Consider the following 14,393-nt stretch of genomic DNA (forward strand, 5'->3'; position numbering starts at 1 on the left):
ACAGACACAAGGAGAATGTGCAGACTCCGCACAGACAGTGACCCAAGCGGGAATCGAGCCTGGGACCCTGGCGCTGTGAAGCAACAGTGCTAACCACTGTGCTACCATGATGCCCGATTTGAAGCCTACTTGTGACAATAAGCGATTTTCATTTCATTTGGGCTGAAATTGTTGAATTCAACATTGAGTCTGGAAGTTCATAAGATATAGGAGCAGAATTAAGCCATTCAGCCCTTCGGCTCTGCTCCGTCATTCTATCATGAGTGATATATTACTCATTTGCTACCTACAATGTTACAGACCAAGAGCTGGATTGTGAAATCAGCCAGAGCGTTTCCTTCCTAGAACACAGAGCATCTCCTCCCTGGGAGGCTACAACATGCCTAATTGAAAGACAAGATGCTGTCTTTTAAGATTTAGGGGGACAGTAGCAGGCTGAGGACAGAGATCAGCGTGGGACTGACGCAGGCAAGAAATGACATCCGCATGATTTTGGCCTGCAAAAATACAATCTGAATGTGCTGGAATTTGTACAACACGATCCCAACTTATTATTGTGCAAGAGATTCAAAAAAAAACAGCCGCCGATTTAAAACACTCTGACTTGATCAAAGAAATATAGGAACAACATGTTTTACTGGTTGCGGGGGCTACACCAGCATGAATGCAATAACCCATAAGGCCACTGAAATGGTCTCATTACTCTTGGACAGATTCAAAACAAAGCCGCATAATCTGTTTAGACATCCAAGTAATTGCCAAGTTTGCTAAAAGACCCACAGTGACATCAGTCTGAAGGTAATGGAAACAAACAAAGCAATGTTGCTGACCTCACTGCGATGACCAACCATGGTCTGGAAGCAATGCTGTGTATCCAAGTCCCACCACTTAACAAACGTGTCCTTGGAGCTAAAATAAAAATGGAAAGGAAGACTGAAGGAAAGTTGAAACTTAACCAACTAATGGTCATACATAGATTAGATAAATCATTAATGCAATACGATCAAAAAACTTTGGTGTGGGATAATTAATTGAGAATCCAGGTAATACTGCAGTCAGCTAGTCACTCTTGCAACCCAAATTTGACTTTCTTTACTCCGCTGCACATGGTATTAGCACTGCAATGTCAAAGATTTCTCAGCCCATCATTTCTTTAACTAAATCTTAAAAACACAACCAGTGAAAATTCCATCCAATCCAACAACCATTGTCCTTGTCACAGAAACAAAGAATAGCAGTAGGAAGCTTTTCGGCCCTTTGAGCCTGCTCCGCCATTCATTATAATCATGGCTTGGGCAGCACGGTGGCACAGTGGTTAGCATTGTTGCCTCACAGCGCTAAGGTCCCAGGTTCGATCCCGGCTCTGGGTCACTGTCTGTGTGGAGTTTGCACGTTCTCCCCGTGCTTGCGTGGCTTTCGCCCCCACAACCCAAAGATATGCAGGCTAGGTGGATTGGCCACGCTAAATTGCCCCTTAATTGGAAAAAATTAATTGGGCACTCTACATTTATAAAAAAAAAAGAAAAAGAAAATTATAATCAACTATGATCATCAAATTCAATAAATACCCTGGTCCCACCTCCCCCCCCCCCCCCCCCCCCCCGGTCCCACCTTCCCCCCCCCCCCCCCCCTTATTCCTTGATTACTTTAGCCTCATCATCTCAGTTAAGATTCAGGATCTGCTTGCACTCTCTTAATCCAACTCCAATTGTTCTCAAAGGTGATGGGTCTTCTGGTCCTGTCGCTGTCAATGGGATTTCCCATTGAATTATAGGGCGCAATTCAACTAAATGGGAACAAAGTCCCATAGCTAGCGCTGAGAAACACACATCTATAAAACACCACTCGCATTAAATAAGGGGCTTCAGCGGTGAATGCGCAGTCGAGGCCACACACAGCCCCGTTTCCTACACTGAGGAGCTGTTCGCCGGAGCTTCTCAGTATAACGAGAGATCGGGGTGCCATTTTAAATGGTGTCTCGATCTCCAAGGCCCCCAACGCGACCCCCCGATCTCCCCAACACCCACGCAGGCCATCCCCAGCCCGATCGCCAACACACAGAAAATACCAACTTGGCACCTTGGCGATGCACAAAGCAAAATTCAGCCCATCGTGTCTACACCTGCTCTCTGAATGACACTCATCTCAAGCCAATCCCTGCCATCTACCCATAAACCTGTCTTCTATCTTAGATAACAAGCCAATTCCCTGTCAAATGTCCCGATTGAAATTGTCGCCACCATACTCACAGGTAGTGCACTCTAGATCTTATCAGTCGCTGCAGAAAAAGTTTTCCCTCATGTCACTGTTGCTCCTTTTGGCAGTTACTTAAAATCTGTGCCCTCTCGTTCTCAATCCTTTCACAAGTGAAAACAATTTCTCTCCACTCTGCCCAGACTCATGGTTTTGAATACCTCTCTCAAATCTCCTCTCGGCGTTCTCTCCAAGGAAATCAGTTCCAACCTCTCCAGTCTCTCTTCATAACTGAAGTTCCTCATCCCTGGAGCCATTCACCTGAATCATGTCTGCATGCTCTCATCCTTCCTAAACTGTGCCCCCCCCCCCCCCCCCGAAGTGTACACAATACTCCAGCTGAGGCCGAACTAATGACCTATACAAGTTCAACACAACCTCCTTACTCTTATACTCCATGCCCTTATTAGTAAAGCCCAGGATACTGTATGCTTTATTAATCGCAAGCTCAACCTGTTATGCTGCCTTCAATGATTTATACACATACCCCAGGTCCCTCTGCTCCTATAATTCTTTTAGAATTGTACCATTTATTTTATCTTGTCATTCCATGTTCTTCCTACCAAAAGGAATGACTTCACATTTCTCTGCATTGAACTTCATCTGTCCACCCATTCCACTAACTTGCCCATGTCCTCCTCATAGTTCAGAATTCTTCCACGTTTTGGATCGTCTGCAAATTTTGAAATTGTGTCCTGTACACCTAGATCTAGGTCATGAATATATATCAGGAAGAGCAAAAATCTCAACATTGGCATCTAGGAATTCCACTACAAACCTGCCTCCAGTCCGAAAAACATACTGCTCTGTTTCCTGTCATTCAATCAATTTTGTATCTATATTATTACTGTGCCTTTTGTTCCATGAGCTACAAATCTGCTCAAAAGTCTGTTGTGCAGCACTGTATTAAATGCCTTTTGCAAGTTCATGTACACCACATCAATAGCATCATCCTCTTCAACAATACTCCAGCAAATTAGTTAAACACAAGGGGCTGGTTTGGCACAGTGGGCTAAACAGCTGGCTTGTAATGCAGAACAAGGCCAGCAGCGCGGGTTTAATTCCCGTACTGGCCTCCCCGAACAGGCGCCGGAATGTGGCAACTAGGGGCTTTTCACAGTAACTTCATTGAAGCCTACTTGTGACAATAAGCAATTATTATTATTAACTTGATTTTCCTTTAAGAAATCCATACTGGTTTTCTTACATTCACTCGCATTTGTCCAAGTGACTATTAATTTTGTCCTGAATTATTATTTCTAGACGTTTCCCCACTAAAGTTAAACCAACTGGCCTTTAGTTGCTAGGCTTACCTTTACACCCTGTTTTGAACAAAGTTGTTACATTTGCAATTCTCCAGTCCTCTGGCACCAGCCCTGAATCTAAAGGAAAACTGAAAAACGATGGCCAATGCCTCCACAATTTCCACTCTCACGTCCATCAGCATCTCATCTGGTCCTGGGGCCTTATCAACTTTATCAACAACCTATCTAATATCTCTTCCTTATTTTAAATCCTTCCAATGTATTAATAACCTCCTTTTTGGGCCTTTACTTGGACTTATTTTTCCTTTTACCACCCTATTACTTTTTATTTGCCATTGAAACTCTTCAGTTTCTGTTTAATCAATATTGTTACGATAGATAGTATTCTTGTGAATTTTCCTTCTCTTTGCATTCTCACTGTTTAAGATGTATTACATAGCCTGATAAATCAGGGTCTCAAAATGATGATACTTCATTGTCCTTTCTTCTTCCAACCTTCGGGTTTTCAAAATATAAGTTTGGCTCCATCAATTACTACTTTGTTTCACCCTCCCTGCCTTCTTACAGTCTCTTTCTAACCTGGGTGGTGTGCTGTGGGGATTATGGCCCGGCACAATGGTTTCTCAATTTAATATTATAAATTTATGCTTCTTTCTCTTTTATATTACCTTGAGACCAGAAAATTCCTGCCTTTCAGAAATGCAGCATGTGTGATGGCATCTTTGTGTCCTTTTAGTCTGTACAATCCACTCTCATTGATAACATCCCAAATTATGATTTCTGTATCCTGTTGGAGACAAAATGGAGAGGTTTCCCTTCAATTGAGTCACTTTAAACGATGATTTGGATAACATTAAAACAGCTTCTGGCACAGAAATTACAGGTTGAAGAAATCAAGATTTCAAATTTAGCTTACTGTATGTGGTTCACAGAAAATATTAAACTTCCACAAAGTAAAAGAAACAAAACATTATCTTGGAATGAAAGCAACCTTGGGGAGTGGCAGGAGTAGCACTGCAGTTTATGGAATAACTTGCCCGACCATGGTCACGCAGTGCAAAGTCTCACCAGTTCACCGTTCAACTCAAAAGGCACATGATTTCCTTCCCACCAAAACAAAATCTGAAAGGAGTAAACCTTACCTTTGACCCCGAAACTAGTCGTGCTCCAAGGGTATCATAGCTGAGAATTGTCACTGCTGCTTTGTGCCCATTTAAGGTGACATTACTCTCCCCAGTCATTATATTAAAGATACGGATTGAGCCATCTTCATATCCAACCGCCAGGTGACGTCCATCAGGAGCTGAGCACAAGTAGGTGGCTTCATGTTTAATGCCTTGAAGAATCAATACCTGTGGAAACATCACAGCACAATGTTAAAATAAAAGATATCAGTTCAATTCTTCCTTGAAGAAATTTATTGTAAATTCAAGCTGATGGAATTGAAACAAACCCCCCCCAAAAAAAATGTTTTCCTTGTAACAGACAGTAGTTTGGCAGAACAAGATCATATACACGCAAAAACATAAACTCACCAATTCAGAATGTTAACTAACCTTTTCTCCTTTTCGAATATCCCAAATGAATACATGCTCACAAGCAGAAACAGCCACATATCGACCTCTCTCTCCTCGCAGCTGGACAAAAGTAATATTTGCTTTCTGACTTGCGATTACTCCAAAAACTGCACTGGCAACGTAACGCAGGTACTGCTTCGTCAGGCCCATGGCAAGGTGCTAAGCTTAGCACAGCAATGTAAAGATCGGCTTAAATAAAAATAAAGTCTATTAATGAAAATCAATATTTGTCCAATTTTCCCAACTGACAGCAATTGAAAATTGTAATAACTATATAGCTGAAAATAAATGTTTTAGGGGGGGACTAACGTATCTTTGGCCTTCTACCACCTCCGTTAAATTTTCATCTTTCTCTAAACCACTCAATTCATCCATTGCCATGGAATTTTCCAGTCAAATAATACCTGCCACTTTCCAGCTCAAAGCTGGATGTCTACATCTACTGTAGGTTAGCTCCTTTCTAAGAACAGTTGTGACTGCAGCAGTGCACTTAAGGCATCAGAGGACAAGACCATATCTATTGATATGAATGCAGGGAAGGTGATAAAGGAGCAGACAATGACTGGATGGAATATACAGCATCAAGGGACTTTACCAACTGTCCTAGGCTGTAATGATTAACCTCAAACAACACTGACCATTTTTGAGGTTTTGAGGTTAGATCTGTTCATCCCACAGAGTCTCATCCTCAACAATCATGAACAGGTTGCACCTAGGTCTACATGGTAACTCTTCAGTCAATAGTATCTAAACCCCAAGACAAAGGAAAATACAAATTGTGACAGCCATTTACAGGTTAGCAGCACCAACAGATGGGCTTTAATAGATAAGTGAGGTGATGCATTTAAGCAGAAGGTAAGCAAAGAGACAATAGAGACTGAATGGCACAGTTCTAAAGAGCATGTAGGGACAGATGGACCTGGGGGGGGTTCATGTGCATAAAGCTTTAATGTTGGCAGGGTGTATTGAGTATTTAGCTAAATCTATGGGATTCTGGATTACACCAATGATTGTCAATCAAAGATTTCAAAAGGAAATTGGAAGGGAATTAAAGCAAAAAACCTTGCAGGGTTACACGGAGTGAGCGAGGGAATGGGGTTGACTGAATTCTACATGGTGAAGTGGTGTTTCTGAGTGGAATTTAAAATGCATCTTGCACAACCCCAGAACTGAGGCATGTATTCCCCTGCTGCACGTCCCTCACATCATCGCCCGGCCACTCCCTCCCTGCCACACCCTCCCTCACATCCTCATCCCGGCCACACCCTCTCTTATATCCTGAACCCAGCCACACCATCTCTCACATCCTCCCTCACTCACTCACTGGGACCTTCCTCGCTCCCTTGGACTTCACTCACTGGGACCTCCCTCCCTCAGACGTACCTCACTCACTTGGATCTCCTTCACTTGGAGCTCACTCACTGGGACCTCTTTCACTCACTCACTCACTCGGACCTCCCTCACTCATTCATTCAGATCTCACTCACTCAGATTTCACTCCCCTGGATCGCACTCACTGGGCCTCCCTCCCACCCTCGGATCTCACTCACTGGGACCTCCCTCCCTCGGATTTCACTCACTGGGATCTCACTCTCTGGGAGCTCCCAACCTCACTTGTACTTCCCTCACTCATTCGTACCTCACTTCGACTCCCTCTCACTCCCTTGGATCTCACTCACTGAGACCTCCCTCCCTCATTCCCTCGGATCTCACTCCCTGGGACCTCCCTCCCTCATTCCCTCGGATCTCACTCCCTGGGACCTCCCACACTCATATTTCCCTCACGCACACCTCCCTCCCTCACTCAATCATTCATTCCCTCAGATCTCACTCTCTGGGAGCTCCCAACCTCATTTGTACTTCCCTCGCTCACTCGTACCTCCCTCCCTCACTTCGACTCCCTCTCACTCCCTCGGATCTCACTCAAGAGAACTCCCTCCCTCATTCCCTCGGATCTCACTCCCTGGGATCTCCCACACTCATATCTCCCTCACTCACTGGGATCTCACTCACTGGGATCTCACTCACTGGGATCTCACTCCCTCCTCCTCTGCTTTCCTCCTTGTCTTCTCCTAACTCCCTCCCTCTCCCTCCCCTTCTTTCCCTCCTCTCCCTCCCCTTCTTTCCCTCCTCTCCCTCCCCTTCTTTCCCTCCTCTCCCTCCCCTTCTTTCCCTCCTCTCCCTCCCCTTCTTTCCCTCCTCTCCCTCCCCTTCTTTCCCTCCTCTCCCTCCCCTTCTTTCCCTCCTCTCCCTCCCCTTCTTTCCCTCCTCTCCCTCCCCTTCTTTCCCTCCTCTCCCTCCCCTTCTTTCCCTCCTCTCCCTCCCCTTCTTTCCCTCCTCTCCCTCCCCTTCTTTCCCTCCTCTCCCTCCCCTTCTTTCCCTCCTCTCCCTCCCCTTCTTTCCCTCCTCTCCTCACTCACTCACTCCGACCTCACGCCGCAGTCCGGGTCTTGGCCTCGCTGTTGGCTGCAGAGCTTCGCGGAAACAGACGGATCAGACCGGATGACTGGATGACAGAGTGAATGATCTGTGTTGCTGCCAGATTTGAACCCAGCACCAGCCAGGTATCACACCCCACCTGCAACAATTCACCAGGCTCAGGGATTGCATTTGTTGGTTTAGAAATCTTACCAATTTTGACGTTTCTCACTAATGTCATCAGCTCCATATATATTGAAATAAGCTTTAGCTATTTTATCTTTTTGGTTCATTGTTTATTTTCAGCATAATGGTTGAGCACCACATCCAAAAACTGTGGCATCCAGGAACACTGAGTTGATTTGCTGGTGAGTATTGCCGCTTTGTTTCTTTTACTCCAATATTCGGACGTTAGTCCAAGGAACTGGGAAATTACATTTTTTTTTTAATTAATGAGAGTTAAGTACAGCTTTTTGGGCTGGTTAAGCACAGACATTTGGCTGTTTGCAATAGGCAGAGTGCTGGGTTCAAATCCTGGCAGCAACACAGATCATTCACTCTGTCATCCAGTCATCCGGTGTGGACTCAACGAGCCTGTACTTGCAAAACTCAGAACACAATATTGGGCTATAACCTCCTCGGAGTAGCAATCAGTGGTGGATTGCCACTCCGTAGCGACTTATTGCTGTGTAAAAAGTGAAGCGCCCGACTTTCCTGATTCAGGATGAGGATCCAGGTATGGGGTGATTTCAGGTTGGGTTGGGTCAGGGCTTGTCATTTGGGTCGGAGAAGGGGTGGTAGGTCGACGGGGTTGCCAGGTCAGGAGTGGTTAAGTCAGCCCAGTGTCATTCGGATCAGGCCGGGGGGGGGGGGGGGGGGGGAGTGGGACCAATTCAAGTCGGATGTTGTTGGGTTGTCGGGAGTTGTCCGGCCGGGCGCTAGTCAAGTGGGGAGGGGGGGTCATTCAGGTACACGGAGGGGAGATTGGGACAGGGGTATCAGTTCGGGGGGGTGACGAGTTGGGGGAAGGGGGGACCGGTCGGTTCTGGGGTCAGGTCAAGATGGGGAAAGAGGGCTGGGGGTGGGTGGGCGCTTGGTTGCAAGTCAGGGAGTGTGGTGGGTGTCCCGTGTGGGACTCAATCAGTTGTTTAAAATAACAACTCTGAAATTAGAATTGCTTTTTTTCCCCAACACCTTCAGAGTAACGACCGTAAAACTGGCAGAACCATTCAATTTAAATACTGCTGGATAGTTCCCAGCCCAGTAGGAATTCCAGGGCAATTTAGCCCTTCCGGACAGTTATCGGGTAAATGCTAACATGGGAATCTCCAAGTTTTGATCGCTAACCAGCTGCCTGTTTAGCAACAACTTGTTTTCGGGAGACTGTTTTGGCAACTGGGTGTGGCTGATGGTAGCTGTGTCTGTGTTTATCTCCCTTTTTCCCCAATCATTGTGCTATGGATCTACCATTCTTTCCCTGTGATATTATCACTCTGTGGCGCCGGCTTTTGGCACATATGTATTACTTTCCTTATTTCTTCACTTTGAAGTTACCGATTCTATATCTCCATTGCTTTCCTCTAGTTACCTAGGGCCCTGGCACTGTGAGACAGCAGTACTAACAACTGAGCCACTTGTTTTTCTTGCTGATATGCTAATTCACATCTCAACATCTCTTCAGCCATCTGCCATTTTTATTCTCTTTCATCCCAGTTTGATTTTTAAAAATTTAATTTTTCCACCAAAAATACACAAACGTGACAGGTCAGCCTGGATTTGTGATATCCAAACAAGAACAGAGATGCTGGAAAAAACTCAGCGTCAGCGGGTCTGGTAGAGTCTATAAGGAGAGAAAACAAAGTTTTGAGTCCACCTGGCTCTTCGCAGAACTGAAGAGAGGAAGAATGTGTTAGACATCAAAGTGTAGCTGTGAGAGGTCGCAACAAAATATAACAATTTTTAAGAATGAAAATGATGTGGAGATGCCGGCATTGGACTGGGGTGAGCACAGTAACAGTAAGAAGTCTTACAACGCCAGGTTAAAGTCCAACAGGTTTGTTTCAAACACTAGCTTTGGGAGAACTGCTCCTTCCTCAGGTGAATCTGAGGAACCTGGTGTTGTAAGACGTCTTACTAAGAATGAAAACAGTAAGAAGTCTTACAACACCAGGTTAAAGTCCAACAGGTTTGTTTCAAACACGAGCTTTCGGAGCACGGCTCCTTCTTCAGGTGAATGATTCACCTGAAGAAGGAGCCGTGCTCCGAAAGCTCGTGTTTGAAACAAACCTGTTGGACTTTAACCTGGTGTTGTAAGACTTCTTACTGTGCTCACCCCAGTCCAACGCCGGCATCTCCACATCATGGCTTAAGAATGAAAAGACAGACGTTGCATTGAGGGAATGCACGTAGGGATATTTTTTAAGAAAGGGGTTAGAGATGGAGGAGACAGGTCACAATTTAAAGCTGATGTTCAACATGGGATGGGTGATGCGCAAACAGTTTGGTTTGTTGAACGATCGATGTGGAAAGCGCCTCCTGTTCTTCCGATCGGGTCTGAGGAAGGAACGTGGGCCCCGCCCCTCTAGGAAGTGACGTGTGGAGCTGGAGGCTGTTTCCGGTGGCGGTTGCTGACTGGTCTCCAGCGCGAGCGATCCCGAGGATCCCAATCCGGGCCGACGCCTTCGTCCTGTGCTGCCTACCTGCCTGCATTGAGCCCGCCCCCGGGGAACGGGGCCACGCACCCCTCCCCCTGCGGGGGACGGGTGAGTTTGGACGAGCCTGTGTTGGCTCGGGGTGCTGGGGGGACATGGATCCTCTGGGAGCCCGCTCCCCCATAGTGGACGTTCAGACTTTGCCCTGTTGGGCCAACGGTGCAGAGGCGGCCGAGACCGGGATCAGCAGTGAAGCGCAGCCGGACTGCTCCATCCCCTCGCCCTTCCCTTACAGGAAGGACATTAACAACAAAGTGGTCCTCTGGTATGTACTTAACTTCTACATCTGCACCGAGCGAAGTGCGAAGGGCGCTTGACCAATTCAGCCTATTGAAGGGATTGCAGTAACCGGAATTCGCACTTTCTATTCTGTGAATGAAGTTGGCGACAGCCTGGGCAACCCCTCAACGACTGGTGACCATTCCTTGGGTCAGCATTCGTCCACAGAAAGGTTGGGGGTTAACAGTTGAGGTGGTTATCGTGTTTGCTCCCTTCTGTCATATAAGTCCCAGGGTCCCAGGTTCGATTCCCGGCTTGGGTCACTGTCTGTGCGGAGTCTGCTCGTTCTCCCTGCGTCTGCGTGGGTTTCCTCCGGGTGCTCCAGTTTCCTCCCACAGGTTCCGAAAGACGTGCTGTTAGATAATTTGGACATTCTGAATTCTCCCTCTGTGTACCTGAACATGTGCCGGAATGTGGTGACTAGGTGCTTTTCACAGTAACTTCATTGCAGTGTTAATGTAAGCCTACTATATTATGTGAGATATTAGATAGGCTGGGTCACTGTCTGTGCGGAGTCTGCACGTCCTCCCCGTGTGTGCGTGGGTTTCCTCCGGGTGCTCCGGTTTCCTCCCACAGTCCAAAGATGTGCGGGTTAGGTAGATTGGCCATGCTAAATTGCCCGTAGTGTCCTAAAAAGTAAGGTTAAGGGGGTTGTTGGGTTACGGGTATAGGGTGGATACGTGGGTTTGAGTAGGGTGATCATTGCTCGGCACAACATCGAGGGCCAAAGGGCCTGTTCTGTGCTGTACTGTTCTATGTTCTATAGTATGGAGTGAGGGCGGTAGATCTCTCTTTCTCTCCCCCCGTCTAGAATCTATTAATATTTGCACTGTCTCTGTTTTATTGAAGCTTGTCATTCTGTAATATATTAAATCATGGATTCACTTTGAGTATTTAAGGCAACTTGTAAAATGTCAGTAAACATACCAATGTCCAAAGGTTGAGTATAATTTGCCTGTTAGGAGATGGCATTATTTTGATTTGAAACATGTCACACTGCTTCTCTTATGTTAATATAATATATCCTCTTTCACTCCCCTGTGCTGTCATGCTTACCCCATGCTGTCATGCTTTTCTTCCCTGCTCCATAACTGCTGATGTGGATTTTTCACGTGATAGCAGAAACTGAACCTCAATTGACTCCTGTCATTTTTGTTGAAAATCATGAAGCAATAAGAGATGTTGCAATTTTAACCACTTCTTGTTCCGTTCTATCTTTCTCTTTCTTGCTCCTCTGCCCTTGCTGCATCTCTTCCCTGCCCAAGCCCTTGCAACTGCCAGTTTGCTACCTAAGACATCCCATACAAGGGAAAATGGGTAGTTAAGGTCTGTTCCGTTCTGTTAAATTGAGGCTCTGATTTGAGCTCAGCCAGGTGGCTTAGGGAGGGGTATTACTGGATCATTACCTGATAATATAATTACCATTTCTTGTCGAGCATTGACACCTTCCCATTGAAAACATCTGTCATTGCACCTTCCTGAGATAATTCACCCTCAAGTCGCTTTGCCCTTGTAAAGTATTTTCAAAGCCCTCGAATGTGTTGTTGCCTCCCAATTTGGGGCCCTTGTCCTCTAACTCCCAAATGCATGAGTCGCAAAAAGTTGGTTTACAGGTGCAACAGGTAATTAAGAAGGCAAATTGAGTTTTGTCCTTCATTGCTAGAGGGATGTTGTTTAAGACTAGGGAGGTTATGCTGCAATTGTATAAGGTGTTAGTGAGGCCACACCTGGAGTATTGTGTTCAGTTTTGGGTCTCCTTACCTGAGAAAGGACGTACTGGCACTGGAGGGTGTGCAGAGGAGATTTACTAGGTTAATCCCAGAGTTGAAGGGGTTGGATTACGACGAGAGGTTGAGTAGACTGGGACTTTACTTATTGGAATTTAGAAGGATGCGGGGGGATCTTATAGAAACATATAAAATTATGAAGGGAATAGATGTGGGCAGATTGTTTCCACTGGCGGGTGAAAGCAGAACTAGGGAGCATTGCCTCAAAATAAGGGGAAGTAGATTTAGGACTGAGTTTAGGAGGAACTTCTTCACCCAAAGGGTTGTGAATCTATGGCATTCCTTGCCCAGTGAAGCAGTTGAGGCTCCTTCATTAAATGTGTTTAAGATAAAGATAGTTTATTGAAGAATAAAGAGATTAAGGGTGATGGTGTTCGGGCAGGAAAGTGGAGCTGAGTCCACAAACGATCAGCCATGATCTCATTGTATTGCGGAGCAGGCTCGAGGGGGTCAGATGGCCTACTCCTGCTCCTTGTTCTTATGTTATTAATTGGGATTTTATCTTTTCCATAGCACTAACCAAGGTCACAAATGATATTCTGATTTCAGTGCATGATCCCTCCTCATCCTTGTTGACCATTCTGCAGCCTTTAGTAGTAACTACTTAAATGAACTGGTGGAGGAGCGACTTATCCTATTGAGTCTTATTCTAGCAGAAAGTTAATGACCCAGATGCTGCAGTGGTAATGACAACAAAACTGTTGGGGTTCACTGTCAACATTCCTGTACCTGACAGCAACCTTTGATGTCTGCACATGTGTGGAATCAAATGTAACCTGATAACTTGAGTTGCATTGCTACAGCGGGTCTGATGTTGAGGTGTCCCCAGAATGTGTTTCCTCAGAAAGCAGTGAATTGATGAAAACTTTCTCTTTTATGCTGTTGGCCTTACTGTAAAACTCTGAAAATGTCACACCTTGTTGAATGAGGTATAACTAGGTTTATAACAGCACACAAAATTCATAATTTATGCTAAACACCTCAGTGGCCCTGAAAAACTAATGTTTGCAGAATGCCCAATTTCTCCATTATAATTGAAAGGTCCATGTACTTTAAGTTCAAAGTTTGTTTCTGTTAGCTTCTATTTTAAACCTGTAACAATTTATTTTGCTATCTTAAAATTCAAATTGATGGGTAAAGTATCTTTAACGTCCTGACTTGCTGTATTTGTGATTACTTCATTGAAATTGGCTGTTTATTCTATTGCTTGGAGATCCACTCGATCTAGTGCCAGATTTGAATTGCTGTTTGAAGTAATCCACATCACAGAGACCACTAGATCTTTGTGGCGCGCTTTCTTCATGATCAACAGTGGGTGCTGTTGCATCAAAATCCAGGCTAATGCCTTGTGAACGGGGGGTTGTTTGGGTTACGGGTATAGGGTGGATACGTGGGTTTGAGTAGGGTGATCATTGCTCGGCACAACATCGAGGGCTGAAGGGCCTGTTCTGTGCTGTACTGTTCTATGTTCTATGAACCTGAGTAAGAGTATCGATATATTAAATCAGGTCTTTATATGTCTTTGTATAGGTCTTTGTAATAGTCAAAAGTCTTGTTTTAAATATTGTTATTTGGTTTTTAACATTTTATACATAAAATAAAGCAATGCAAAACAACAGAACCCCCCCCCCCCACTCTACCAATCCATACCCCAATAACTCAAAGAATGGCACCCCCGACCCCTATCCCCACCCTTCCCCTTGCAGCTGATGGGAACCAACTCTTTAAAGTGATGAATAAAGCGATGTCTCTTGTGGAAACTTCAATCGGCCCCCCTCAAGATGAGCTTAACCTTCTCCAAATACAGGAACTCCATCAGGTCCCCAAGCTATATTGAGGCACTGGAGGAGAGGCTGACCCCAACAGGACCAGACTGAGTAATCGGCTCCACAAAGGCTAAAATGTCTGCCTCTGCTCCCATCTGCAGCTCCAGCAAGTCCAACACTCCAAATATGGCCCCGAGGGGACTATGCATGAAGTTCAAGATCGCTGACATGGTGCTGAAAAACCCCCAAAATTTCTCCAACATCGGGCAGGACCAGAACATATGTACGTGGTTGGATTGACCACTCCACACACTGCTCGCAAGTGTCCTCACCCCCC

At 45.5% G+C, this 14,393-nt stretch overlaps 2 protein-coding genes across 11 annotated transcripts in view; one reads left to right on the top strand and one right to left on the bottom strand.

The window, feature by feature from the left end:
- wdr3 (WD repeat domain 3) overlaps positions 1 to 7,604 on the bottom strand; it is a 77,891-nt gene extending 70,287 nt beyond the window's left edge. Inside the window, exons 1-5 of one of the 3 annotated variants that reach the window (XM_038801990.1) lie at positions 7,520 to 7,604; positions 5,075 to 5,284; positions 4,661 to 4,870; positions 4,187 to 4,305; positions 831 to 909 (exon numbers count right to left, since the gene is read on the bottom strand). In XM_038801990.1, the coding sequence (XP_038657918.1) occupies positions 831 to 909; positions 4,187 to 4,305; positions 4,661 to 4,870; positions 5,075 to 5,245 (579 nt within the window). In that variant the 5' untranslated portion in view covers positions 5,246 to 5,284; positions 7,520 to 7,604. Of the gene's footprint in view, positions 1 to 830; positions 910 to 4,186; positions 4,306 to 4,660; positions 4,871 to 5,074; positions 5,285 to 7,515 lie in introns of all 3 variants that reach the window. The other 2 variants (XM_038801989.1, XM_038801991.1) reach the window with 2 other exon arrangements.
- A 2-nt stretch (positions 7,605 to 7,606) lies between these two features.
- gdap2 (ganglioside induced differentiation associated protein 2) overlaps positions 7,607 to 14,393 on the top strand; it is a 72,275-nt gene continuing 65,488 nt past the window's right edge. The window contains exons 1-2 of one of the 8 annotated variants that reach the window (XM_038801998.1): positions 7,607 to 7,659; positions 7,820 to 7,881. Coding sequence is in view for 4 of the 8 variants with exons in the window: in XM_038801992.1 (XP_038657920.1) it covers positions 10,320 to 10,489 (170 nt within the window). In the remaining 4 variants the exon portion in view is untranslated. Of the gene's footprint in view, positions 7,660 to 7,720; positions 7,882 to 10,107; positions 10,490 to 10,675; positions 10,696 to 14,393 lie in introns of those variants that run through there. The other 7 variants (XM_038801997.1, XM_038801992.1, XM_038801993.1 and 4 more) reach the window with 7 other exon arrangements.

Source organism: Scyliorhinus canicula, chromosome 7, assembly GCF_902713615.1.
Source record: "Scyliorhinus canicula chromosome 7, sScyCan1.1, whole genome shotgun sequence".
NCBI classification, from domain to species: Eukaryota; Metazoa; Chordata; class Chondrichthyes; order Carcharhiniformes; family Scyliorhinidae; genus Scyliorhinus; species Scyliorhinus canicula.